The 26,899-nt window shown below is 52.9% G+C and overlaps 1 protein-coding gene across 4 annotated transcripts in view; it reads left to right on the top strand.

The window, feature by feature from the left end:
- SDK2 (sidekick cell adhesion molecule 2) overlaps nt 1–26,899 on the top strand; it is a 265,615-nt gene that overhangs the window by 194,932 nt on the left and 43,784 nt on the right. For 3 of the 4 annotated variants that reach the window (XM_086355961.1, XM_086355960.1, XM_086355962.1), the window contains 13 exons: nt 2,406–2,546; nt 4,602–4,783; nt 5,900–6,015; nt 16,033–16,228; nt 16,441–16,539; nt 16,897–17,088; nt 18,799–18,920; nt 19,918–20,027; nt 20,126–20,276; nt 23,350–23,587; nt 24,361–24,476; nt 25,081–25,270; nt 26,483–26,581. In XM_086355961.1, coding sequence (XP_086212087.1) covers nt 2,406–2,546; nt 4,602–4,783; nt 5,900–6,015; nt 16,033–16,228; nt 16,441–16,539; nt 16,897–17,088; nt 18,799–18,920; nt 19,918–20,027; nt 20,126–20,276; nt 23,350–23,587; nt 24,361–24,476; nt 25,081–25,270; nt 26,483–26,581 — 1,952 coding nt within the window. Of the gene's footprint in view, nt 1–2,405; nt 2,547–4,601; nt 4,784–5,899; nt 6,016–16,032; nt 16,229–16,440; nt 16,540–16,896; nt 17,089–18,798; nt 18,921–19,917; nt 20,028–20,125; nt 20,277–23,349; nt 23,588–24,360; nt 24,477–25,080; nt 25,271–25,470; nt 25,875–26,482; nt 26,582–26,899 lie in introns of those variants that run through there. The other variant, XM_086355964.1, reaches the window with a different exon arrangement.

The following is a 26,899-nucleotide window of genomic DNA, read 5'->3' as shown; positions in this document are numbered from 1 at the left end:
GATGCTTTTTAGTTTGATATAATCCTGCTTATTTGTTTTTCTTTTGTTACTTGTGTTTTTGGTACCATATCCAGGAAATTGCTGCTACGATTGATGCCAAGGAGCTTTTCCCCTATGTTTTAGTCTAGGAGTTTTATAGTTTCAGGTCTTAAGTTTGTCTTTAATCCATTTCAAGTTAAAAAAATTTTTTTGTGAGTGGTGTAAGATAGGGGTCCAGTTACCTTCTTCTGCATGTGGTTTTCCAATTTTCCCAACATCATTTATTGAAGAGACTGTCCTTTCCCCATTAAGAAGGGTTCATATTGTTAAAATGTCCATATCACCCTAAGCCATCTATTGAATCAATCCCATCCCTATCACAATTCCAATGGCATTTTTCACAGAAACAGAAAAAACAATCCTGAAATTTGTATAGAGCCACAAAAAAAAAACCCAAATACCCAAAACAATCCTGAGAACAAAGCAGAGAGTCAGAGGCATCATACTTCTTGATTCCAAACTATACTACAAAGCTATAGTCACCAAAGCAGTATGCCAGTCTTCCAAAACGAGACACACAGGGCGTTCCCTGAGAGGTTAGGACTCACACTTTCACTGCCATGGCCTGGCTTCAATCCCTGTTCAGGGAACTCAAATCCTACAAGCCGGCAGCACAGCCACAAAAAAAGAAAAAAAAATAGACACGCAGATGAGTGGAGCAGAACGGAGAGCCCAGAAATAAGCAGCCATAATATTTGCTAAGGGAGCCGCGAACGCACTTTGCTCTTAGATGTGAACCCAGACCCCTCCCCACACCCAGGTTAAATCAATCATTGTGGCTTCCCTACAGTTCCCGTGCGCTTGAGTCCTTCTGGCTTTTACGAGCCAGACGCCGTTGAGGCATGACACTCTAGCAGGAGCAAGAAGTGGCAGATAACGGCCTGGCATGGAGAATTTCATCATCCACCGTTTTTGTTTTTGTTTTGTTTGCAATTATTCTTTTCATTTTCTTGGTATAGCAGGCCTTGGCTGTGGCCCTGGGATCTCTCCTTGCAGTCCTCAGGCTTCTCTCTAGTTGTCACGTGTGGGCTCCAGAGCACACGGGCTCAGTGGTTGTGGCTCGTGGGCCTGGTTGCCCCGAGGCATGTGGGATCTTAGTTCCCTGACCAGGGATCGAACCTGCATCCCCTGCATTGGAAGGTAGATTCGTAACCACTGAACCACCAGGGAGGGCCCTCATTCACCGTTTATTGAGCATCTACTCTGGGCCAGGCCGTGTTTGGACCATGAGAGGTGGTGCAGAGAACAAAATCAACCCCGACCCAACCTTCCAGAGCTACGAACTCCCAATAACAAGAAGCCCCGAAGTGTAGGGAAACCATCCTATAACTTCTCCAGTCATTCAGGCTTCCCTTTGTAACACTGATTCATCTTCCTACTGAATCTGCATCCTAACAGCCCTGAGTCACACGGGAAAAGCTTGAATTACCCTCACTCCGGGCTGCACGAAGACATGGGAGGGTGCGGTACATTTTAGAAAAGCTATCCACCAGGGAACAAAAGCATAAACAAAGAGGGAAAGGCATCATCAGAAATAATTAACTCTTATTGTTTGTGGATGCCTGTCAGTTATGTGAAAAATCCACGGAGGTGGAATGCTGCGTCGCCTGGCCATGCCAGAGAAGGAAATGTAGTAGCCCCGGGCTTCAGGGTATGGGGTCGGAGGAGGGCTCAAACTCTCACCCCACTGGGCCTGCCCCGCCCCGGTCAAGGCCCAGCCTGTTTCGAGTTCACCACCAGCTGGGAACGGGGAGGTGAGTGTTTTAAACACTTCTGCTTCTAAAATTTTCGAACACCCATGACCTCCACCAGACCTGACGGCAGCTTCTTTGACAAATGGGAAACCGAGGCCTGGGTCCCTCGACCACACAGAAAGTACACTCATCTGATGCTCTCCAGGGACTTCCCTTGTGGCTCAGTGATAAAGAACCCACCTGCCAATGTAGGAGACACAGGTTCAATCCTGGGTCGGGAAGATCCCCTGGAGGAGGAAATGGCAACCCACTCCAGGATTCTTGCCTGGAGAACCCCGTGGAGCCTGGCAGGCTATAGTCCATGGGATCGCCAAGGGTCTGCCGTGACTTAGCGACTGAACAATTTGCCAACAGGGAGTGTTTTGAAAAGACATAGCATCATTCGCACTTCAACCACTTTTATAAAGCAGACAAATGGCGCTTTATTGTACTGCTTTTTCAGATAAAGAAACAAGCTCAGAGAGGTTAAGTGACTTGCCCAAAGGCACACAGCAATTGCGCAGAGTCTGCAGGGACAGAGTAGGGGTGGGACCTCTTCATATCCCTTTAAACTTCCGTGTTTGCCATCAAGACAAGGCGTGAAAAGACCTGTCCGTCCTTGGTATTTTCCAGGGTCTCCCTTCCTGAAGAGCCCCCCACAGCCCCTCCACAGAACGTCATCGCCAGTGGCCGGACCAACCAGTCCATCATGATCCAGTGGCAGCCGCCTCCTGAGAACCACCAGAATGGCATCCTCAAGGGCTACGTCATCAGGTAGGCGTCCACCCCAGGGACAGCAGGGAAGAGAAGGGGACAGAGATGGGGAGGGGCGGGAGTGGGTTGTTCCCAGATTCCTGGCAGGTCCTTCTCTACCTAACGAGGACCAGACAAGAAATGCCTACCCTACACTAGGAAGGATTGAGGCTAGACGTCCAGAAGAACTTCCAGCAGTGAGAGCCTTGGAATGCAATAGGAATGGTGAGAGAGAAGATACAGTGAAGTCTCCTTAAGGCTGTATGGATGGGCAAGTCTGTCAGACATCAGGGCTACAGGGAGACAGGTAACTCTCTGCGTCCAGGTTTCCCCAGTGGGTAAACTACTTGGCCAAGAATGGTTAAAAAGTGGAAATCTGGGGACTTCCTTGGCGATCCAGTGGTTAAGACTCTGTGCTTCTACAGCAGGGACCATGGATTTGATTCCCCGTCAGGGAATTAAGACCCAACATGCTTCATGGCACAGCCAAAAAAAAAAAAAGGAGCATTCCTTTCTTTGGTCTTTATGGAAAAATGAAGCCCAGTTTTATAGCCTTTTATTTTTCAGTTTGACTGTGGACACTTTGAAAAAATGAAGGTATTAGTCATTCAGTCGTGTCTGACTCTTTGCAACTCCATGGGCTGTAGCCACCAGGCTCCTTATTGGTAACCTAAAAGCATATTATTAAGTTGTAACTAAAATTTGGTGTTCAGAAAAGAAAATTTTAGCCTGTTATTTGAAACTACTGAGAACTCTCATCAATATTCTGAACTCAGGCTGGTTGCAAAATGCTAGGTAACTTCCCATATCTCTTTCCTGAACACTCACAGCATTGAACCCCCTAATCTTGGAAGAAGTTAGCATTGGTTTGGCTATTCCGTTATCAGTTATCATTAGTTCGGCTACTCCATAGTCAGTTAATTGTGTGGTGGGTCTGCTGGTGATTCTAACGGGCAGCGGTTCTCAGAGCGTGGTCCCTGAACCAGCGGTGTCAGTATCACTTGAGAACTAGACAGGAATGAAAATTCTCGGGTCCCACCCCTGGACTACCGAATGGGGAACTTTGGGGTTAGCCCAGAAAGCTGTGTTTTGACGAGCTTTTCAGGCGTCCTTAATGTACACTAAGGCTTTGAGAACCACTGATGTGCGGCTTCGTGATGCATCAAAATAATTTGGGGGCTCTAATTCCCTAATCGGAGAAGGCAGTGGCACCCCACTCCAGTACTCTTGCCTGGAAAATCCCATGGACGGAGGGGCCTGGTGGGCTGCAGTCCATGGGGTCGCTAGGAGTCGGACACAATTGAGTGACTTCACTTTCACTTTTCACTATCATGCGTTGGAGAAGGAAATGGCAACCCACTCCAGTATTCTTGCCTGGAGAATCCCAGAGATGGGGGAGCCTGTTGGGCTGCCGTCTATGGGGTCGCACAGAGTTGGACACGACTGAAGCGACTTAGCAGCAGCAGCAGCAATTCCCTATTAGAATCGAAAGTATGTGTGTATTGCGGTTCTCCTGTAAGCTATCCATCCTCCAAAATGTGCCTGTTCAGATCCCGTTTCTTTATTACCCTGTGTTCTTTTTCCCAGTGGAAGGTGGGACTTGGTAGAGCAGGTAGCCTCAGGCCTTTTTGTCTCCACCAAAGTGAGTGGCTGTCAAAAGAGGGAGCCATTCTCCTAGAGCAAGAAGGAAAATCAGCCCAAAGTTTGGAGACCACTCTCCCATCAATGACCTCTCAAAGCTGAGACCAGTGAGATCTTCCCAGGAGCTCTCAGCATCCTGTTAACCATCCCACCAACGTCCTCCTCCCCCATCAAAAACAATAGTCCAGACACATCCCCTAGACCTGTGTTATCCCGTAGGATAGCCTCTGGTCACTTGCAACTATTTAAATTAATAAAAAGAAATTAAATGACAAATGTAATTCCTCAGTTGCACTTAAGCACATCTCAGATGCCCAGCAGCTACCTGATTGGACAGCACGGATATGGACCATTTCCGCCATCACAGACAGCTTCCTGGACACGGGGCCATGCGGGCTGACTCTCATCCTTGGCATCCTGGCATTCTCCCCCCAGGTACTGCCTGGCCGGGCTTCCTGTCGGGTACCAGTATAAGAACATCACAGATGCCGATGTCAACAACCTGCTGCTCGAGGACCTCATCATCTGGACCAACTATGAGATCGAGGTGGCTGCCTACAACAGCGCCGGGCTGGGCGTCTACAGCAGTAAAGTCACCGAGTGGACGCTACAGGGAGGTGAGTGGGGACCGTGGCCGCTGCTTCTCCTTCTCCAAGGTCTGTGCCTGTGGGATCCTGTACTCGCCCAGTCCTAACGTGGGCTTCCCAGGTGGCTCAGACGGTAAAGAATCTACCTGCCATGCAGGAGATCTGGGTTTGATCCCTGGGTCGGGAAGATCCCTTGGAGAAGGAAATGGCAACCCACTGGAGTATCTCTGTCTGGGGAATCCCATGGACAGAGGAGCCTGGAGGGCTACAGTTCATGGGGTCAGAAAGAGTTGGACACGACTGAGCGACGGAGCAGCAGCAGCACCAGTGCTGACTGCCTCAACCATGTCGCCTGTTTTATCCAGCCCCGGGCTATTGCACCGGAGAAGGCAATGGCACCCCATTCCAGTACTCTTGCCTGGAAAATCCCAGGGACGGGGGAGCCTGGCGGGCTGCCGTCTATGGGGTCACACAGAGTCGGACACGACTGAAGCGACTCAGCAGCAGCAGCGGCAGCAGGCTATTGCACACTGTGCCCAGTTACCCTGTAGGGCGGGAGGATGGAGGAGAAGATGAAGAGGTTGGGGCGGGTATGATGAAGGCAGAGGCTTCGGGGGCACAGGGACCTTCTGCGAAGTTTCCCATTAACTGGATCATGAAACAGCTTACATTTAGTGTCGTACCTAAAAACCACCCTGAGCATTTTCAGATTCATCACTTGTATTTATGGGCATCCTGTGAAATGGGCCAGACCGGTTTTATTAAACCCAAACTAATCTACAGAAGCTTCCCAGGTAGCTCAGTGGTAAAGAATCCGCCTGCCAAGCAGGAGACGCCGGTTCGATCCCTGGGTTGGGAAGATCCCCTGGAGAAGGGAATGGCTCTCCAGTATTCTTGCCTGGAGAATCCCGTGGACAGAGGAGCCTGGCGGGCTACAGTCCATGGGGTCACAAAGAGTCAGACTCAACTTAGCGACTGAGCACTCAGGCAATCTACAGCGAGAGAGCATCTCGAGTCTCCGTGGCTGGGGGGTGGGGGGCGGGGTGTAAAGCTGTGTCTGCAGATCTTGTGTGTTTCCTCTGCTTCCCTGGGCCAGACAGACAGTGGCCCCTCCACCCACACCCCCACCTCTCTGCTCTCCCCCAGTCCCCACAGTCCCTCCGGGCAACGTGCACGCCGAAGCCACCAACTCCACGACCATCCGCTTCACCTGGAACGCCCCCAGCCCCCAGTTCATCAACGGCATCAACCAGGGCTACAAGGTGCGTGAGGTCTCTCCCGGCCCCGGTGGAAGCCTGCAAGGACACGGGCCGGAGACGAGCGGAGCAGGCGAGGGAGGGTACAGGAGGGCGTCCCCGCTGTTTCTGAAATCACTGGTTCAGGCCAAGCAGGGGACATGTACGTGATCAAGGCAGAGGGCCTCGGGCTGTCCCCAAGTCCACGTCCAGGCCCCAGGGAGTACGGACCTTGACCTGTCTGTGAGGTGCAACAGCGCAGTCTCAGTGAGACTGGGTTAGAAACAAAACCAGGTTTGTTTCAGGCTCGGGCCCTCCGCAGAGCCGTGGCCCCGTCAGAAATATCTAAAACGCACTTCTTACCCCTGAGCCGTGAGCTAAAGGGAGCGTTCAAGTCCTTGGACTGTACCTGACCCCGCCCAGTGTGTTTAAGGGCCGGACTAGGACTCAGAGCCCGGATTAGAGTCCTGGCTCTGCCTCTCACCGGCTCCCTGGACGAGTGAGTCCGTCTGAGCACCCTTCCTTCGGTAAATATTTACTGAGCCCGACTCTACGCATGTCTAGCGGCTGGGAAAGCAAGATACATTCTGTTCCCTCATTTGTGCATGAAAATGATGCTAATTTTTATTCCTTGGGGTTACGTGGGGATTAAGTGAGGATATTTGTATTTTTTGAGCAGAATGGCAAACACCTAACAAGCATTAGGGAAACGCTAGAAACAGGAGTGGAAGTGGACTAGCTGCTCGGACGGCCCTCCCGCGGTACCACAGTCGGGGCAGCTTAAACACCAGCAGTGTATCCCCTGAAAGTTCCGGAAGCGGGAAGGCCGAGAGCCCGGTGTCCTCGGGGTTTGTTCTCTCTGAGGCTTTTCTCCTTGGTGTGCAGACGGCCGCCTTCTCCGTGTTCTCACGCAGGCAGGCAGCACGGGGGGCGGGGGGTGGTGACACGTGTCACCAGGAAGCCAGCTGTGAGGGGGAGAGAACTTCAGGCTCTGGCTTGGAGCCCAAGGATCTGGCGACCTGGCAGTGACCGCAGACACTTTCAGAACATTCTCAAACCACCCGTGTGCAACAACCAAGAGTGTTTCTAGGACCTGCAGTCTCAGCCTTTATTGCTTCAAGGTCAAGGTGGCTGGACAGGAAGAGACTGAGATTAAATCACTGAGAGAATTTTTCTGCTGGTAAACCAAGGAGGGGGGCTTCCCAGGTGGCTCAGTGGTAAAGAACCCCCCTGCCAATGCAGGAGACATGAGACGCAGGTTCCATCTCTGGGTCGGGAAGATCCCCTGGAGGAGGGCATGGCAACCCACTCCAGGATTCTTACCTGGAGAATCCCACAGACAGAGGAGCCTGGCGGGTTACAGTCCATGGGGTCGCAGAGTCGGACATGACTGAGGCGACTTGGCACAGCACAGCAAAAAGGAGGGAGGGTCTAGGTTGGGACACACTCCAGCTGTGGCATCCCCCTCCCAGGAAGGCGCATCACCGAGGCCGAGCCGGCCTTCCTGGGCCAAGGCTGCAGCTCTCGCCGGCAGTGCTGGCTGGCTGGAGAAACCTCTTAATTGAGACTCTGGGGGGCGGCAGGGGAGGGAAAGGGGAGGCTCGAATCGTGCAGAGGAGCTGAGCTGGGAACAATTAGCTTCTTGTTGCTGACTCTAAGTTTCCTTCCACCCTGGGGAGCCCTGGGCTGCAAACTTCTAAGGCAAATGGCTCCCAGAGGGTCAAGGAGACCAGCTCAGTGGCCGGGACAATTAGTGCAAAGACCTATTATGTGCTGGAGCCAGAGGAGGCTACAGAAGCCCACCTGATTCCCAGGTCTGGGCAGTGCCCAGCACCCACTCCCTGCTCCGTGAAAGTCAGCGGGAAGGAACTGTCCAAATAGCTGGAGCATATAAACAGGTGAGGAAGACTCGCTTGTGCTTAGACAGGGCGCATTCTAGCGCCAGGCAGTATGGGCTTCTCTCCCGTACTTGTCTTGGACAAGGTGCACAAGAGCCCTAAGAAGGAAGACTTGTTATCATCACCCCCATTGTATTTCTTTATTTTTATTATTGTTTTCTGGCCGTGCAGCATGTGGGATCTTAGTTCCCTGACCAGGGATCGAACCCACACCCCCGCATTGGAAGTACAGAGTCTTGACCCCTGGACTGCCAGAAACATCCCTCGTTTTATTTTATTTTAAACATTGATTTGTGCCGGGTCTTAGTTGCAGCGTGTGAATTCTTAGTTGCAGCACGTGGGAGCTAGTTCCTTGACCAGCTCCCTGTATTGGGAGCTCAGAGTCTCAGCCACTGGATCACCAGGGACGTTCCCATCACCCCATGTTGTAGAGGAAGAAACTGAGGCGTGAGGACAGGTAATGTGTTCAAAGTAACCACACAGCTCAGATTCAAACTCCAGACCCTACACCTTGCCTTGCATTAAAAATAAAGTGTCATATGATTTAACTGTCAAATAATGACCATAACTGATTTTTTTCTAAGTGCAGATGGATACAGGTGGGGATTTTGCTTCTTGCTCCTTCCACCTTCAGTGTCACAGGGAGGAAAAAAAGCAGTGTTCATCTCTTCCATCCTTCAGTGAGAAGGGACCTTTTTCCCCCTTTGAATTGTGAAAGAATTTCAAACATCTGCAGAATTAGAGAGAAGACTAAAATGACTGGGTAAAGCCATAGTGCACTGTGGCTTCACAGTTACCAACACACGGCCCAGCGTGTTCCCTCTGTTTTTTTCTTATTTATGTAAATGGCTGCGTGAGGTCTTAGTGGCTGCCCTGCAGCACATGAGATCTTAGTTCCCCGACCAGGGGTGGAACCCACTTCCCCTGCATTGGAAGGTGGATTCTTAACCACTGGACCACCAGGGAAGCCTTGTTCCCTCTATTTTCCAGCCTCTGTCCTAGAATATTTTTAAGACAATCCCAGGTATTGTATCCTTTCATCCATTCATATTCCCGCAGAGAAACATTATAAAGTCTCTACTTAAAACCTCACCACAGTAACCACATTCTCATTACGGTGCCTTCAAATATCAATGGTCCCCTTAATAGTATCAGATACCCAGTCAGCGTTCAAACCTCCTGGTCTCCAAATCCTTTCCTTTACTGGCTGGTTTATTTGCCTCAGGATCCAAAGGAAAGCCACATAGCTGCAGTTGGTTGGACTTTTCTAGGTTTCAGTTGGCCCACGGGTTCTCTGTTCCCCTCTTTCTCCTTTTTAGTTTATTTTGTAGAGAAACTTAGTCATTTATCCTATAGAATTTTCCACAGCCTGGCTGGATCGGCTGATTGCATCCCTGTGGGGTCATTTAATTTATTCTTCTGAACACTATATATTTGCAGTAATTTGGAATTTAGAATGAGAGGTTTGATCCGGTTCAGGCTTGAATATCTTTTTTCAAAATATTACTTCCTAGATGGTGCTGTGCATTCTCATTAGCCGGCAAAGCATCCAACTGTCTCTCTTACTAGGATGTAGTGGCCACGATGATCCTTGTGTGGTCTGTTATCTCAGTACGGGTTGCAAAAGGAGAAGTGAATGTTGTGATTTTTGTCTCGATTTATGAGCTGAAATACTTTCCCCCCCACCCAAAAAAAAAGAATTTTTCCCTTAACAGCTTTTTGGTTACCTGAAGTTTTAGTTCATCTAGGGAAAGCATGGTAAGTGCTCAAGTCTTTTCCGTAAGTTAACAATTTTCAGAGGAATGAACTGGTTCCTCGGCATCTTCTAAGGTGACAGATGAGTTTAGATGGGGGCAGGAGGCATCTGTGCTGTTGCTGTTATTGTTAGTATTATTATGTCCTTAGGGAATTTTAATACATCTGTTATGTTTCAAGCCACTGCGGTTATTACTTTTATTGATGCCAGACTGACCCATCACCTGCCTCTTCAAGTTGGTGAGTCCTTCTGATGTGGGCTCAGCAGTCTTCTTTTCCTCTTTCACCTGCGCTGGGTCTTCGTTGCCACGTGCAGGCTTCTCGTTGTGGGGGCTTCTCTTGTGTGGGGCTCAAGCTCTAGGTGCACAGGCTTCAGGAGTTAACAGCACGCGGGTTCAGTAATCGTGGTGACAGGCTCAGTTGATCCAAGGCATGTAGAATCTTCCCGAACCAGGGATCCAACCTGCGTCCCCTGCATTGGCAGGCAGATTCTTAACCACTAGACCACCAGGAAGTCTCAGCCCCAGGGCTCTCTGGTAGCGTCCTTGCTCCCTGGTATGACAGGATGGCACACACTATCTTCTCCTCCTGCAGCGTGCCTGGGATCAGCCACGTCTTCAGGGAGCCCTTGTTTCTTTTAAATGATAGTTAGATACCAGAATCTGGGCAATGGGGTGCTCCTGGTTCTAGCACTGACTGTTGTTTCGAAGCTCTGTGAATGGGCAACTGAAAAATACTATTTTAAAAGATAAAATGTATACCGATACTTCCAATTCAATTTCAGGACTTTCAGATTTCTTTTAAAATAATCTCGTGGGTCTTTTCTCTCTCTTTTCTCCATACTAAAAATCGAATTCTTTTCACACCAAAGAATCACTGACCTACTTGATCCCACAGACACCCACAACAGTTTCAGAATAGTAATATCAACACTGTAGTTACTGAAAATAGCTTCAGATGATCTGTAGGTCTTTCTGGTTTTAGGGTGTATCCCAGCAAGATATACTCCCCCACCCCTTTCTGTGCTGCAAAGTCTTTGAAAGGGTTTCTTTCTGATTTTTGCTCCAACTCAATACACTGTGAAGTTCATTTGTTTCCTTTTGGTTTTGATTTTTAGGGATTGATTTTTTAATTTAATTTCATTCTGTAATTATGTAGCATATTTACATGGTTCCAAGGTTAAATCTACAAAGAAAAGTTAACTCCAAGAAAATCAGCCTGAATTCTGGTCCTCTGCCTTCCCAGTAGAATTTGTTTCTTTTTGTGTGTTGGTTTGGTTTGATTTTCCCTTCCATTTCTTTAACATAAACAAATACATGCATACATCAATGTGTCTCCTCGCCTCAGATGAATGACGGTGTACGATACGTGCTTTCTCCATCTTGCTGCTATTTTCACTATATCCTGGAGATCACTTTGTAGGCGTATATAGAGATACTTCATGTTCCTTTTTTAAAAATCTGCATTGTAGTGCATTATGTGGATCTCACATTGTTTGGTCAACCAGCTCCCTAGTGAAGACATTTTGGTTGTTTCCTGTCTTTCCTGTAACAAACATTTCCACAGTGAACAGTTTTATGCATACATCTTTTTATATTTTCATGTGTAACTTTGGAATAGATTCTTAGAAATAAGATTGCTAAGTCAAAAGATAGATATATATAATTTTGCTGCTGTGGCCAAATTGCCCCCATTATTTTTTTTTTCATTTTTTAATTTAATTTTCAACCAGAAATATATTTACCCAATTCAAAACCCAACAAACATAAATAAGGCAAACTTAGAGCAGAAATCTTCCTTCCATCCCACGCCCTTCCACCCCAGCCCCTCATCTGCCTGTTCTTTCCCACCCAACCTTGAAATTCTCCCCACTCCAGGGAATCACTGTTGTTAATTTCTTACATATCCTTCCAAGATGTTTTATACAAATCTGTGCACATGCAAAGAGATAGAAAAATAGAAAGAGGAGGGGAGGGAGAAAAAGAGAATTTCCCCTTCTTTTCTTAATTTGAGTATATAGCAGGCCAAACGTACTATCCTGGACTCGCGAGCCTGTAATGTACTACCTCCATCAGAAACAAGACACATCAATTCAGCCCTTTTCTCTACAACCATCAGAGCAGACCATCAGTTCAGTTCAGTTCAGTCGCTCACTCGTGTCCGACTCTTTGCGACCCCATGAATTGCAGCACACCAGGCCTCCCTGTCCATCACCAACTCCCAGAGTTCACTCAGACTCACGTCCATCGAGTCAGTGATGCCATCCAGCCATCTCATCCTCTGTCGTCCCCTTCTCCTCCTTCCCCCAATCCCTTCCAGCATCAGAGTCTTTTCCAATGAGTCAACTCTTCACATGAGGTGGCCAAAGTACTGGTGTTTCAGCTTTAGCATCATTCCTTCCAAAGAAATCAGGGCTGATCTCCTTCAGAATAGACTGGTTGGATCTCCTTGCAGTCCAAGGGACTCTCAAGAGTCTTCTCTGACACCACAGTTCAAAAGTATCAATTCTTCGGCGCTCAGCCTTCTTCACAGTCCAACTCTCACATCCATACATGACCACAGGAAAAACCATAGCCTTGACTAGAGAAACCTTTGTTGGCAAAGTAATGTCTCTGCTTTTGAATATGCTATCTAGGTTGGTCATAACTTTCCTTCCAAGGAGTAAGCGTCTTTTAATTTCATGGCTGCAGTCACTATCTGCAGTGATTTTGGAGCCCAGAAAAATAAAGTCTGACACTGTTTCCACTGTTTCCCATCTATTTCCCATGAAGTGATAGGACCGGATGCCATGATCTTCGTTTTCTGAATGTTGAACTTTAAGCCAACTTTTTCACTCTCCTCTTTCACTTTCATCAAGAGGCTTTTGAGTTCCTCTTCACTTTCTGCCATTAGGGTGGTGTCATCTGCATATCTGAGGTTATTGATATTTCTCCCAGCAATCTTGATTCCAGCTTGTGTTTCTTCCAGTCCAGCATTTCTCATGATGTACTCTGCATATAAGTTAAATAAGCAGGGTGACAGTATACAGCCTTGACGTACTCCTTTTCCTATTTGGAACCAGTCTGTTGCTCCATGTCCAGTTCTAACTGTTGCTTCCTGACCTGCATACAGATTTCTCAAGAGGCAGGTCAGGTGGTCTGGTATTCCCATCTCTTTCAGAATTTTCCACAGTTTATTGTGATCCACACAGTCAAAGGCTTTGGCATAGTCAATAAAGCAAAAATAGATGTTTTTCTGTAACTCTCTTGCTTTTTCCATGATCCAGCGGATGTTGGCAATTTGATCTCTGGTTCCTCAGCCTTTTCTAAAACCAGCTTGAACATCAGGAAGTTCACGGTTCATGTATTGCTGAAGCCTGGCTTGGAGAATTTTGAGCATTACTTTACTAGCATGTGAGATGAGTGCAATTGTGCGGTAGTTTGAGCATTCTTTGGCATTGCCTTTCTTTGGGATTGGAATGAAAACTGACCTTTTCCAGTCCTGTGGCCACAGCTGAGTTTTCCAGATTTGCTGGCATATTGAGTGCAGCACTTTCACAGCATCATCTTTCAGGATTTGAAATAGCTCAACTGGAATTCCATCACCTCCACTAGCTTTGTTCGTAGTGATGCCTCCTAAGGCCCACTTGACTTCACATTCCAGAATGTCTGGCTCTAGGTGAGTGATCACAGCATCGTGATTATCTGGGTAGACCATCGTGTCTCCTATAATCCTGAGGCTCAGAGAGGTTGACTGACTTTCCCAGTAAATGACAGAGTTGAGCTTTAGTTTCCCCATGGCAGGTGGGAGCTTAGTTTCCTGACCAGGGATCAAACCCATGTCCCCTGCATTGGAAGACAGTCTTAACTCCTGGACCACCAGGGAGGTCCCTTGGTTTTGGTTTTGTAACAGCGCAGAGCAGTGATTCCCATCTCATCCTCATTGCGATGGTGAAACGGGACTCGTAGGTGATAGACTGACCCAGTGCCAGGCCCAGTGCGTGTACATGGAGCACAGACTCCACCCCATGGCTGCCAGAGCCCAGCGCCTTTGAGGGCACTAGAAGGCACCAAAGACGCTTCTCTTGTCTCCCTGGTCCTGAGGGAGAACCCTCAGCCCCTCCTCTGCAGGTGCAGCTGTGGAAGGACAGGTGGTCCACACGCCAGAATAAACGTTCTGAAGCCGCCTCCGCCATCTTGGTCTCTGGCCTGGATGTGCGCATGCCTGGCGTGACTCCACTGCGCCAGGCTTCCGGCATCCTGTGCACGTCTTCCGGGTCATTTCTGAAGACAGTTCCCTGTGATACTGTTTCCAGGCACTTGTCAGGACGTTCTTTGTCCCTTATCTTTTTTTTTTTAATGGTAGTGATCATAATTGGTCTAAACTCAGTAAGATTATATTTACCTAGATTTTGCACTTACTGGAGAATACACCACGCAATTAATTCTAACGGCATAATTAATTTGAATTTACATTAATTAAATTAAATTAAAACATCAAACTTGTTTCTTCATCTACTCCAAAGAAGTTCAGCAATTTAATTGCTATGAAACAAGATAACCGAAATAAGGAGGGTATTTAACATACTTATTAAATGCCACTTAGTATTTCTGATTAGTATTTTTAGGGTCTAATTAGTGTCTAATTAACTTGCTATCGGCTATCTTTTCACAATACCAATTAAATTTCCAAACATCCTTTATAAACAGGCGGCCATGAAAAGGAGCAGATTAAGCATTGTTATGGGCGTGAGTTAATCAGGAAACATTGGCATGGTATTGTTTTATGTCTATAAATACCCGGGCTTATTAAAACTCATCCCGTGTTGCTTTTCACCATTAATTGCTATTTAATCAACTTCAAATAAAGGAGGAAATCTCTGAGACCAGCTGTCATTGTTAGAGACAGAAGAAGGGCCCAGAAAAAAAGGAGTGGGGACAAGAGACCAGGAGGCAGAAAGATGCGGCCATGTGGATGGATCCAGAGATGATCACACTGAGTGCGTCAGAAAGAAAAAGGCAAATGCTATAGGATTTACATGTGGAATCAAAAACATGACACAGATGAAGTTACCTGTAAAACAAAAGCAGACTCACAGACTTGTGGATGCCTCGGGGGAGGCAGGGGAGAGAGGGATGGATGGGGAGTCTGGGATTAGCAGGTGTAAGCTAGTATACGTAGGATGGATCACCAACAGGTCCTACTGTATAGCACAGGAACCATACTCGCTGTCCTGTGATAAACCATAATGAAAAGAATATTTTAAAAGAATGTGTGTATATGTAAGGGGCTTCCCGGGTGGCGCTAGTGGTAAAGAACGTGCCTGCCCCTGCAGGAGGCATAAGAGACGTGGGTTGGATCCCTGGGTTGGGACGATCCCCTGGAGAAGGAAATGGCAACCCACCCCAGAATTCTCCTGGAGAATTTCCATGGGCAGAGGAGCCTGGCGGGCTATGGTCCATAGGGTCGCAAAGAGTCGGACACGACTGAAGTGACTTGGCACGCATGCACACATATATATGTATCACTGAATCACTTGGCTGTACAGCAGAAATTAACACAACACTGTGAATCAACTACACTTCAGTTTTAAAAAACAGGAGGCAGGAAGAGATGGAAGGGGAGGTGGGGAGTTTATGCAGCTATGGGTGGGATGTATAGAGTGGAGATTAAATGAAAAGTGATGATGAGTTTCCAGACAGGGTTTTCCTGTTGACACTCCACCTCTAGCAGATGGTTAAGATTAAAATCCCAACTCAGAACAAGTTTAAAAGGATTAGAGTTAGCTACACACTGAAGTTCCGGGGGAAAACTGTCCTACCCCAGACAGAGAAAGACAAAGGAGTCCAGGTATTGGAAACAGAGACCCTCAGCTTCTAGCCGCTGTGTGATATAGTAAAGTCACTTAGCCTCTCTGAGCCTATTTCATTATCTGTGAAAAACCAGACTGGCTTCGTGCCTATGTAGTCACTCAAGTCTCCATACTTGGAAGGACTCCATATTTGGGTCAACATTTTGCTGCTGTCTCTGGAAATTCTTAACAATTTTTAAACAAGGGGGTCTCCATTTGCATTTTGCTCTGGATCTGCAAATTATGTAGCCAGTCTTGGTCAAGTCCCTCCCTACGGGGTTGCTGTGGGGACTGAGTGAGAGATGACCCGTTGAAAGCACCCTACTGGCTGCCTTGCTTAGAGTAAGTCACTCAAGGAATGGAAAAGCACCCCAGAGTGAGCTCCCAGAGGACAGATGCTCCAGGGGCCTGTGGGTACCAACTCGGCTGCCCTTCCCTGGGAGGAGGGACCCTAGGGCGCTGGGCTCCTGGACACTGTCCGTGGCCCAGCCTCTGGGAAAGCACTGGGCCTCTGCTGGTCTCGTTCTTGCCACCCTGCTTGAGTGCCTGGCCTCTCTGCAGCTCATCGCCTGGGAGCCGGAGCAGGAAGAGGAGGTTACCATGGTGACCGCCCGGCCCAACTTTCAAGACAGCATCCACGTGGGCTTTGTGTCTGGCCTGAAGAAGTTCACAGAGTACTTCACCTCCGTGCTGTGTTTCACCACCCCCGGGGACGGGCCCCGCAGCACCCCGCAGCTGGTGCGCACCCATGAGGATGGTAGGCAGCCCCCGGTCCCGGCTCCCTCTGCCCCCCACTCCCTACGTGCCCCCCCTCCATGGGCCAGGCTGCGCGCTCCAGGCACAGGGCAGCCCTGCTCTTGTCTTCCAGCCTGGGGTGCCCCTGGAGCCCCACGGGTCATCTTGCAGACGGTGGTCTCTCTCTGGCTCTAACTGGCCTCGGGTGGGGTGGGGGGCCTTCTCGGGGTGCAGTGCCTGGGCCTGTGGGACACCTGAGCTTCAGTGACGTCCTGGACACCTCGCTGAAAGTCAGCTGGCAGGAGCCAGGGGAGAGGAACGGCATCCTCACAGGTAGGCCCCTCGGCCTTGCCAACCTGGGGGGTGAGCCAGGCCGGAAAGGGTCATCCTGTCCATCCCCCTGCCGCCTACCCAGCGTCCCTCCAGAGCCTCTCAGCAGACCAGTCTTTCTTGGATAAGACTCAGAGGAGGTTCTCAGCCCCTCTGCTCTGTGGCACACCCCAGCTCCTCACCGTGGCTGCAGTCCCCACACAGCGAGGGCGCCCCCCCGACCCACGATGCTCCCACTTCCCCGGAGGCAACTTGCTTCCAGCGCGTGTCCAACCGCCAGACTCATGGGGACGTGAGCAGCAGAGCAGAAGGCTGAAGCCACCGCAGCTGAGCTTACACAGCACTGCGGGCTCTCCCCAGGCTACCGGATCTCCTGGGAGGAGTACAACCGCACCAACACGCGTGTGACCCACTACTTGCCCAACGTGACCCTGGAGTACCGCGTGACCGGGCTCACCGCGCTCACCACCTACACCATCGAGGTGGCCGCCATGACCGCCAAGGGCCAGGGCCAGGTGTCGGCCTCCACCATCTCCTCGGGGGTGCCTCCAGGTGGGTGCCCGCCACCCGCGCCCGGCTTCTGCCCGCTCTCCTCCTGATGGCGGCCACTTCCGTCCCACACAGCCAGCCCCTCCCTGGGGTCTGTGGTCCCTGGGTGCCCCCAGGGCTGGCCTCGCCCTAGTGATGGCAAGGCTGGGTGGACTCTGCTGCTTCCTCGCTTGGCTCTCAGGGGAGCCCAGACCCCGCAGGCCCCGACCCTTCTCTCTTCCGCCCCTGGCTGCCTCCCGCCCCCGACTGCCCACACCAGGCTCTGCATCACACACTGGGGTCTGTGACTCAGGGAAAGAACTCTCACTGTCACCCGAAGGGTCCAAACGGGATTCCAGCCAGTGGGAATGTGTGCTGGGAGCCGGGTAGAGCAGGGTGCGAGTAATCCCACCCCCAGTTTAAAGAGCAGGCTGAGGCCCCTTCTCAGCCCCGCTTCTGCCAGACTCTGCGACCTCGAGCAAGTCATGTGCCCCCTGTGCCTCAGTTTCCCCATCTGTATCAATGGGGAGATGCTCTGGATACCCACACATTCCCGTCTGGGTCTGTGAGTCTGTTTGTGCGATGTGGCCAGGATGCCTGGAGCCTCCCACCCACCAGGATGGTTGAGATAACTGGGCTTCAGCCGACCCCACGTGATAATAACAGTGACAAGGAGGAGATTGTTTGTGGCCCAATCGTGTCCGACTCTTTGTGACCCCACGGACTGTAGCCCGCCTGGCTCCTCTTTTGTCCATGGGATTCTCCAGGCAAGAATACTGGAGTGGGTTGCCATTTCCTTCTACAGGAGATCTTTCCTGACCGAGGGATCAAACCTGTGTCTCCCACATTGCAGGCAGATTCCTTACCATCCTAGCCACTAGGTAGTTATTAAGTTACTTGATAATTTAAGCCAGCACTGACGGTTGATGAAGTGCTCACCCAGCCCAGGGCTCCACGCATCAGTGCACTGAATCCCCCCAGTAACCCTGGTGGCTCAGATGGTAAAGAATCTGCCTGTCAGTGCAGGAGATGCAGGTTCGATCCCCGGTCAGGATGATCCCCTGGAGGAGGGCATGGCAACCCACTCCAGTATTCTTGCCTGGAGAGTCCCATGGACAGAGGAGCCTGGTAGGCTACAGTCCATGGGGTCGCAAAGAGTTGGACACAATGAAGCAACTAACACACACACACAGGAACCCTGAGGTAGACAATATTATCATCTGCACTTTACCAAGAAAGAGACTGTGGCACAGAGAGGTTAAGGAACTTGCCCAAAGACACACAGCATCGGAAGCAGTCTGACCCTGGCATCTGAGCTCTTTCTGTTCATCCTGAACCTCAAGGCTCCTGATCAGGATACAAGGTCTCCTCCTTCCCCTCACCCGTCCTCCAAATCTCCCTCAGGCAGTATCATTTGGGGAGCGCTGTCGCGGGTTATGGGTGGATGGAGAGGAGGATTCTTTCTAGGAAGCCCAGCCCCTGTTGCATGGCCCTGAGGTTCTTTCAGCCCTGAGCCTGCCCCGTCCCTGGTCTGAACACAGCGAGCCATAGATGCAGGACGAAAGCTTGTGTTGGGGTTGGGGTTGTGGGGGGTGAGGCCTCGGTCTGCTCGGAGGAGGAGGAGGAGGTTTCCAGGAAATATGTGACACGGCCCCCTCTGTGCCCAGAGAGCCCTGTTCGATGTGGAAAGACCTTCTTCTTAATCTCCCTTCCTGCCCTATTTCCTTTTTCCAGAACTCCCCGGAGCCCCCACCAACCTGGGCATTTCCAACATCGGTCCGCGCTCCGTGACCTTGCAGTTCAAGCCAGGCTATGACGGGAAGACCTCCATCTCCCGCTGGCTGGTGGAGGCCCAGGTAGAGCCTGCGGAGGGGAGAGCGGGCAGCCTGCCCTTCGCTTGGGCCACGCCCCTGCTCTTGAGAGCAAACTGTGTGTGTGTTTACATCAGTGTGAAGTCTATATGCGAGGTACAGAAGGCCAGGTGCACCAAAAGTGTCCACAGTTCCCCTCTGCCTCACCTGTACACACATGCCTACACACACACATGCACACACACACACGCACACACCCTCTGATCAGTGTGGCGACCTGCTGGCCCAGAGAAATGACCAGCTGCTTCCTTTACACTCATGGTTCTCAGCTTGGCCTCACCAGGGGAGTGTTCAGAAACTGCAGTGCCCGGGTCCCACCCCCAGGAACTCTGATCTAGCTGGGGTTTTGGCTGCGATGAGTCTCTGTGGCTTCGCGTGGGCTTTCTCCGGTCGTGCCGCACAGGCTTTGCACTGCACTAGCTTCTCTTGTGGAGCCCCAGCTCTAGAGCAAGGGCCTCAGTCCTTACTGCACGCGGGCTCAGCAGCTGCAGTTCATGGGCTCCAGGGCTCAGGCTCAGTAGTTGAAGCACATGGGCTTTAGTTGCTCCGCAGCACGTGGAATCTTCCCAGACCAGGGATCAAACCCGAGTCCCCTGCGTCGGCAGGCAGATTCTTATCCACTGGACCACCAGGGAATCCCCTAGCTGGGGTTTTAGAAACATGCCAGCTGTTCAGGAGAATCACCTGGGAAGCTTACTTACTGAACAAGCAGACTCCTGGGCACCACCCCCAGGGTTTCTGATGCTTTCACGGGCAGGGCCCAGGAATGGGTTTGTATTGTAATAAGTGTCCCATGAGATTCTGATGCAGGCAGGCTCAGGGTCACCCTTGAAGTCATGTTTAAGGGCCTGGAAAGAAGGGGGCCCCAGTTGGTGTCCTCCAGGTGAGCCATGGGATTTGTGTCAAAGCCTTGCATGGGCTGGCCTGCACCCCCAGCTCAGCCTGGCGGGCTGGCCGGCTCTAAGGGGGTCTCCCTTTGCAGGTGGGCATGGTCGGGGAGGGAGAGGAATGGCAGCTGATCCACCAGCTCCCCAACGAGCCCGACGCCCGCTCCATGGAGGTGCCCGACCTCAACCCCTTCACCTACTACAGGTACGGGGCGCGGAGGCGAGGGGCTGCCCGCACAGCAGTGGGCTCGGCCTGGCGGCCTGCCCTCACCCTTGCGCCCGCCCTCTCTCCCCCCATCTCAGCTTCCGCATGCGACAGGTGAACATCGTGGGCACCAGCCCACCCAGCCAGCCTTCTAGAAAGATCCAGACCCTCCAGGCACCCCCTGACATGGCCCCAGCCAACGTGACCCTGCGCACGGCCAGTGAGACCAGCCTGTGGCTCCGCTGGATGGTGAGGCTCCCGCGAGCGCGGTGAGGGCCCTGGGGGTCGGACGTCTGCTTGCGCCTCATCACCCTGCAGAAGCGGGCATCCGCTGGCTCACCTCCAGCCCCCTTCTCGCTTCTGGCCATCAGTCTTAGCCAGACAAACAAGTGTTCTACGTGATAAGAAGTTAGAAAACACTTTATTGAGCGTTGCCACGTGTCAAGCATTTTACCTTTTTTCTTCCATATAATCCTGCAAAGGACACATTACTATCCCAAGTTACAGCTAAGAAAAATGAGGCTCAGAAAGGTTATGCATTCACCCAGTCACACAGCTCCCTGCGGTGGTTCTGGGATTCAGACCTAAGTAGTCTCGCCCACCAAGTCGGAGAATGAGTGGCTCCTCCTGAGGTTCCGGGAGAGTTGGCAGAGCCATTAAGCTCTGTCCCCATAGGCTCCACGTCGAGGGTCATTACCCCACGTGACCCCGCACGAGTTGGTGATACAGCTGAGGGCTTCCCCTCCCGCCAGGCACTGTCTGAGTGTTCTGAGCGCTGTCGGCGTTGGACACTGAGCCCTCCCTGTGGGAGCCTGTGACAGTAATCCTGGCCCCACTTTACAGATGACGAAACTGAGGCAGAGAGAGGTGGGATAACTTTCCCAAGTAACCTTCCCTCCATCCTCCCACACCCTCTAGTTAACAGCAGGGCTCAGAATCCCAACCCAGGGCCCCCGAAACCCACTGCCGTAAACCCTGAGCATGCTTTTGTTCTTGGGGAACAAGAGAACATTTCTCCCCCTGAACATTCCCCCGGGACAGCATTTCCCGGGATGAAGCCCCACCGAGCAACAAACCAGGAGGAATTCCTAGATGAGGAGACGTGGGGCCAGCTCTGCACAGCCCAGCTTCTTAGAAAACCCAGGAACCCTAGCTTCGGGGGGAGCTTGCCCGACTCGGCTTCACTTGGTCCCTCCAGCCACCAACTCATTTTTTTAAACATTCGTTTATGGATATATTTATTTCGCTGCATCAGGTCTTAGTCGCCACGTGTGGGATCCTAGTTGTGGTGAACAGACTCTCTAGTTGCAGCACAGGAGCTCAGGAGTAGCGGGGCAGGGGCTGTCGTTGCTCCGTGGCATATGGGATCTTAGTTCCCTGCCCAAGGATCAAACCCGCGTCCCCTGCATTGCAAGGCGAGTTCTTAACCACTGGACCACCAAGGAAGTCCCCACACAACTCCTTTTGGCCTCCACTAAAGAGAGCTGAGCGCCGAAGAATTGATGCTTTTGAACTGTGGTGTTGGAGAAGACTCTTGAGGGTCCCTTGGATTGCAAGGAGATCCAACCAGTCCATCCTAAAGGAAATCAGTCCTGAATATTCATTGGAAGGACTGATGCTGAAGCTGAAACTCCAATACTTTGGCCACCTGATGCAAAGAACTGACTCATTTGAAAAGACCCTGATGCTGGGAAAGATTGAAGGCGGGAGGAGAAGGGGACGACAGAGGATGAGATGGTTGGATGGCATCACTGACTCGATGGACATGAGTTTGAGCAAACTCTGGGAGTTGACGATGGACAGGGAGGCCTGGCATGCTGCAGTCCATGGGGCCGCAGAGTCGGACATGACTGACTGACTGAATTGAACTTAACTGAAAGATCTTTACTAGTTGTCCCAAACTCAACTTAAAAAGCACCGAGCTTTGGTTTATCAGAACCAAAGCTTATCAGGGTTATGGTTTATCAGGTCATTGCTGCCTTTCATTTACGTAGACAGCCTGACGGAGGCGCTGGTGACCGTAAACCCTGGATAAGCGCTAATTATGAACAATGAGCCCTGCCCCACCCCCCTCTGCCAGCTGCGGGCACCGCGCGGAGCTGTCCACCTGCCCAGCCCACCACCCCCCATCCCCACTTCCCTCCTCCGCTCCGCTCCCCTCCAGGCTGGCTCTCTGATTGCCCCCGCCCCTCGCTCTAAGGTTTCCAAGGCTGAGACGTCCAATACCCGGGGTGGGGGCCGGAGGGGCAGAGGAGGCAGTTGCCGGGCTGTGCGGGGCCCGGGCCCCTTGGGGCCCCCCTAATGGCACGGCCCCTTACCTTTCCTTAGCAGGCGAGGGAGCCTGCGACCTGGGCCCAGCTCGAGCTCTCAGGCGCATCGATCGCTGCCTTAATGGTCTCTGGTCTGTTTCACTTAAGTGTCTATAGGAGCGGGGCCGGGGAGAGAGTATGGAGGGGGCGAGGCACAGGCTGAGGAGCTGGAGAAAGTGGGTCAGAACATGGGGGCCCGTGGATCAGGGGCTCTTTGGGGAAGCAGAGCGGGGGCCAGTGAGGGCTGAGAGCACCCCAGCTCCAGCCCTGCCACCGTCAGAGCGAGAGTCTTCTAGTGCCTGCCCGGGTCACAGGCTGCCCCCGACAGGCCCACCTCTCCACTGCGGGTCAGCACCGCCAAGTTCATCCAGATGACCTTAAGGCAGTGGCCTCGGCATCACCAGCCTAGTCACAGGCCCAGGAGAGGAAGTTGTTTTTGTTTTTGTTTTTTTTTCTCTTCACCGAGACTCCAAGAAGAGGGAGACTGAAAATGCACAGGAGAGACGGAGGTGTGCTGGGCGGAAGGACTTCCTGGCAGCGGCTCCTGTGCTGGAGACGCTGTCTCCGCACGCTTGTTCTCCAAGGGCAGACGCGGGCTGAGATCGGGCATGTTGCAGGCAGTTAAATAAGTGTCTGTTGGCAGGCTGGGGGAAGGAGTTTAGTGGCAGAGACCGCAGGCAGAGGTGCCACGTGTTAGACAGCCTGTACGCCGCTCCTCCTGGGCCAGCCCCCTCGGCAGGGTCGTAAATTTGTCATACACACTGTAGAGTGGTTTCTGCCTCTCCTCTGAGCCCGGGGGGAGACTCGGGGAGAAGGTGGGGCCATCAGAAACACAGAGTCACACAACCAAGCCATGCTCAGCGTTGAGCGTGCCTCACACAGTGCCGAGAGGCTGGGCAGTAGGCTGGGTAATCCCGAAGTCTCCCCGGAAGAGGCCGCTCGAGCCTGGCAAGTCTGCGCAGCGTGGGGCAGGCCTCACAGCAGTCTGCGCCCCACCCCCATCCCCCCTGCAGCCTCTCCCGGAGATGGCATACAACGGGAACCCCGAGTCGGTGGGCTACAAGATCAAGTACAGCCGGGCAGACGGCCACGGCAAGACGCTGAGCCACGTGGTCCATGACCGTGTGGAGCGCGAGTGCACCATCGAAGACCTGGAGGAGTGGACAGAGTACCGTGCACAGGTGCAGGCCTTCAACGCCGTCGGGAGCGGGCCCTGGAGCCCAGCGGTGATGGGCCGGACCCGGGAGTCAGGTACCGGCCTGGGTGCCCGCCCCTCACCCAGGTCACCCCCCTGTGGCCTGGGGACAGCCCACCTCAGTCCCTAAGGCTGGAGCTGCTGTGCAGGAATGTCCTGGGCTCATTCTCCTGTTTGTGCTCAGCGTCTGGCAGAGCATCCTGTGTGTGTGTGTGTGTGTGCGTGCGTGTGTCTGTAGTACCTGATCCTTCCCTGCACTGCTTCCTAAGTTAGGGGGACAGGTTCCCAGGAGGAGATACCTGGCTCTGCGCCCTTTAACCCTGACCTCAGTGATGCCTGCAAGACCCCACGATTGGAGGTGGGGGAGGGGAAGGGGGGTGCGGGTTGGGTTAGCTCTCAGAACATTCCAGAAACACAAGCAGCCGCTCACAGGGGCCTGGCAAGGGGACACCCACAGAATATGTGCTCCCAGCCTGCAGGCAGCCCTCACCCGTCCGCACGTGGCGGATACCCTGTGGCTTCTTCCTGACGCCCTTTAAATGATGGCTCCCTTCCCACCAGGCTCCCCCCCGCCACCCCACCTGCACCCCCTGCGGCTGCACTGGCAGGAAGTGTAGGCTCATCCTGTCGTGAGTCTGAGCGGGGGTCACGGGTTTACCTCGCGCCAGAAGCAGCACGTGTGATGCTCCGGAGCCAAGAGCATCACGGTCGCGGGATAGTTTGCTGTTTGGGGACTGCACCCCCGTTCCTTCCCTGGACTCCCTCCACCCCTCCACTGCGGGGTCCACGCTGGGTCCTGAGCCCCTCCTCCTCCTCCCTCCTCTCCCAGTGCCATCCTCTGGCCCCACCAACGTGTCTGCGCTGGCCACCACCTCCAGCAGCATGCTGGTGCGCTGGAACGAGGTCCCCGAGGCCGACCGCAACGGGCTCGTGCTGGGCTACAAGGTGAGAGGCTCCCTGCTTCCCCGTCTAGGCACCCCATCCTGGCAAGCCCCTGGTGCTCAGGATGCTGCCTTCTAGAGTGGACACAGGGGATCTGCTTGCTGGCATCCACAGGTCACCACGGCAACCAGGGAGTCCTCCCTTGGGGGTGGGGAAGCTTCCCATAAGGGCTGTGGGTCCTGGGGGGTCAGCTCCGCCTCCCCCAGGAGGCCACACTGGGCCCCCACAGGCCCAGATTCAGTTTCCATCATCTTCTAGAATTCCTTCCAAGCCTGCACCTACAGCCCTAGCCTGGAAGTCATGAGACATCCCAGCGCTGCGGCTCCTGGCTGTGTGACCTTGAGCAAGTCAGGCCCCTCTCTGGGCTGTTTTCCTAGCCGGATGCTCTCCGAGGAACCTCCAGCTCTGCAGCTTAGTGCATCCCTGTGTCCCCCTCCCTCCCCGAGCACTAGCCTGTGTAACCCGGGGACCAAGCCCCTCCAAGGGGCCCCGGGTCCACCCACTCATCCTCACCACCCCCCACCCAGCTCCTGGGGAGGAGACAGGAGACGTTCTGGCAAGACCAGAACCCAGCCCACGGCCCTGACCCTGCGCTGGGCTCTGACAGGTGCTATACAAGGAGAAGGACTCGGACGCCCCACCTCGGTTCTGGCTGGTGGAAGGGAACTCTTCCCGCAGCGCCCAGCTCACAGGCCTGGGCAAGTACGTGCTGTATGAGATCCAGGTGCTGGCCTTCACGCGCATCGGCGACGGGGGCCCCAGCCACCCTCCCATCCTGGAGCGGACCCTGGACGACGGTGAGGTCACACCCCCCCCAGGGTCTGGGCAAGGCTGGGAGCTGCGCGTCCCCCTGCACCACCCCCTCCCCAGCCCTGCCCCTCCTGGGATCTCCCGCTGCCCCAAAGGGAACCCTGGCCTCGGGCTTCCCCTGGGGGAGCAGGCTTCTGAGGGCCACCTGCCCACTGCAGGGAAGGCTAGCAACAGACCTCATCCCTAGGGAAGAGATGCCAGCGCAAGGGCCTTTGGCGTCTGATCCAGCCTCGCTGGGGCAAGAAAAGAGAACCTGTGCCCCTTTTGCTTCTTGTCCGCCTGGGGGCAGGCTCAGGCCTAGTGCAGGCCTGTGCAAGGGAGAGGCCTGGTTTTCCCTTTGCACAAGCCTGCGGGTCTTGTTTGCCAACGAGTGACACCAGCTGAGCTCCAGGCGTCCGTCTCTGTGGCAAAACACCCCGTCAGAGGCCGCCCTGACAGGTCCTTTGCCCTGCTTCCTGCCCACACGCATCCTCACACGCTGCTCAGCACAAACATCGGTGGGGTCGGGCTGAGAGGGCCAAAGGAAGCCCAAACACCATGTGTCTCTGTGCTCAAAAGCCATAAATCAAGCTAATGATCTGTTAAATTAAATATGTTTCATCCTTCCGCCTTGACAAATATACCCTCCTAATGACCTGGAAGGCCAAGTTCAAATTTAGAAATCTCAGCTTCCTTGGCGTTCCTGGTGGGATGGAAGCTGCACAGGAAAACCTATGCCCCCGTCACCCTGGTTCTCTCCCCTCCTCAGCCCCGTCCCCTCTGGCCTATACCCGTCTCCATCCACATGCGTGCCCCAAAACAGCCGCCCGTTGGCCATTCCTGGGTCCAGAAGGGCAAGTCTGCACCCTGGGGAGGGTGGATCCGGGGAACAGACCCAGGAAGCATGCTTGGGGCTGTTTGGACAGGGCGCCCCAGATCTGAGGATTCCAGAGAGAGTTCTGGAAAGAGGAGTGGTGCCTGCTCGGGATGGGCACTTCCATTTGCCCCCAGGCTGCAGCCTGGGTCCCTTCTACTTCCTGCCGAATAATACGTAAACCTCCCTGATCACATGTCTGTGCCCCATGCTCACACACAGACACACACTCCCCCGCAGCTCACTGAGCCGAGCGGCCCTGTCCCCCGCCTCCCCCGAGCTGTTCTGCAGGAGCCGGGTGGGTCTGGGGGCACACCATCACCTGCTCCTCCCTTGTGCCCCCCAGTCCCGGGACCCCCTGTGGGCATCCTGTTCCCAGAGGTGCGGACCACATCAGTGCGGCTGGTCTGGCAGCCCCCCGCTGCCCCCAACGGCATCATTCTTGGTAAGGCCTTCCCCTTCCCGGGCCCTGGCCACAGAAGCAGGAGGTGTAAGATACAAAGGAGGCAGATTCTGCGTTGGCAGGAGGGAGACTGAGCCCAAGCAGCATTCACATATCCTCGAGAAGGGTTCTGACTTCTCCCACTGGAAATCTCAGTCTGGCAGAGGACAGATTTGTGGTGGCCCAGGGGGAGGGGGAGGGGGGGAGGGGGAGTTTGGGGTCGGCAGATGAGAACCCTAGAATGGACGGACAGCGAGGTCCTCCCTGAACACAGGGAGCTGTGTCCAGTGTGTTGGGATAATCCCTAATAGAAGAGAGTAC

Source organism: Bos grunniens, chromosome 19 (assembly GCF_055505025.1).
Source record: "Bos grunniens cultivar Pamir isolate PY7600 chromosome 19, Bosgru_T2T1.0, whole genome shotgun sequence".
Classification (NCBI taxonomy): domain Eukaryota; kingdom Metazoa; phylum Chordata; class Mammalia; order Artiodactyla; family Bovidae; genus Bos; species Bos grunniens.
Note: the sequence above shows the minus strand (reverse complement) of the source record. Positions and strands in the feature narration are given on the sequence as shown.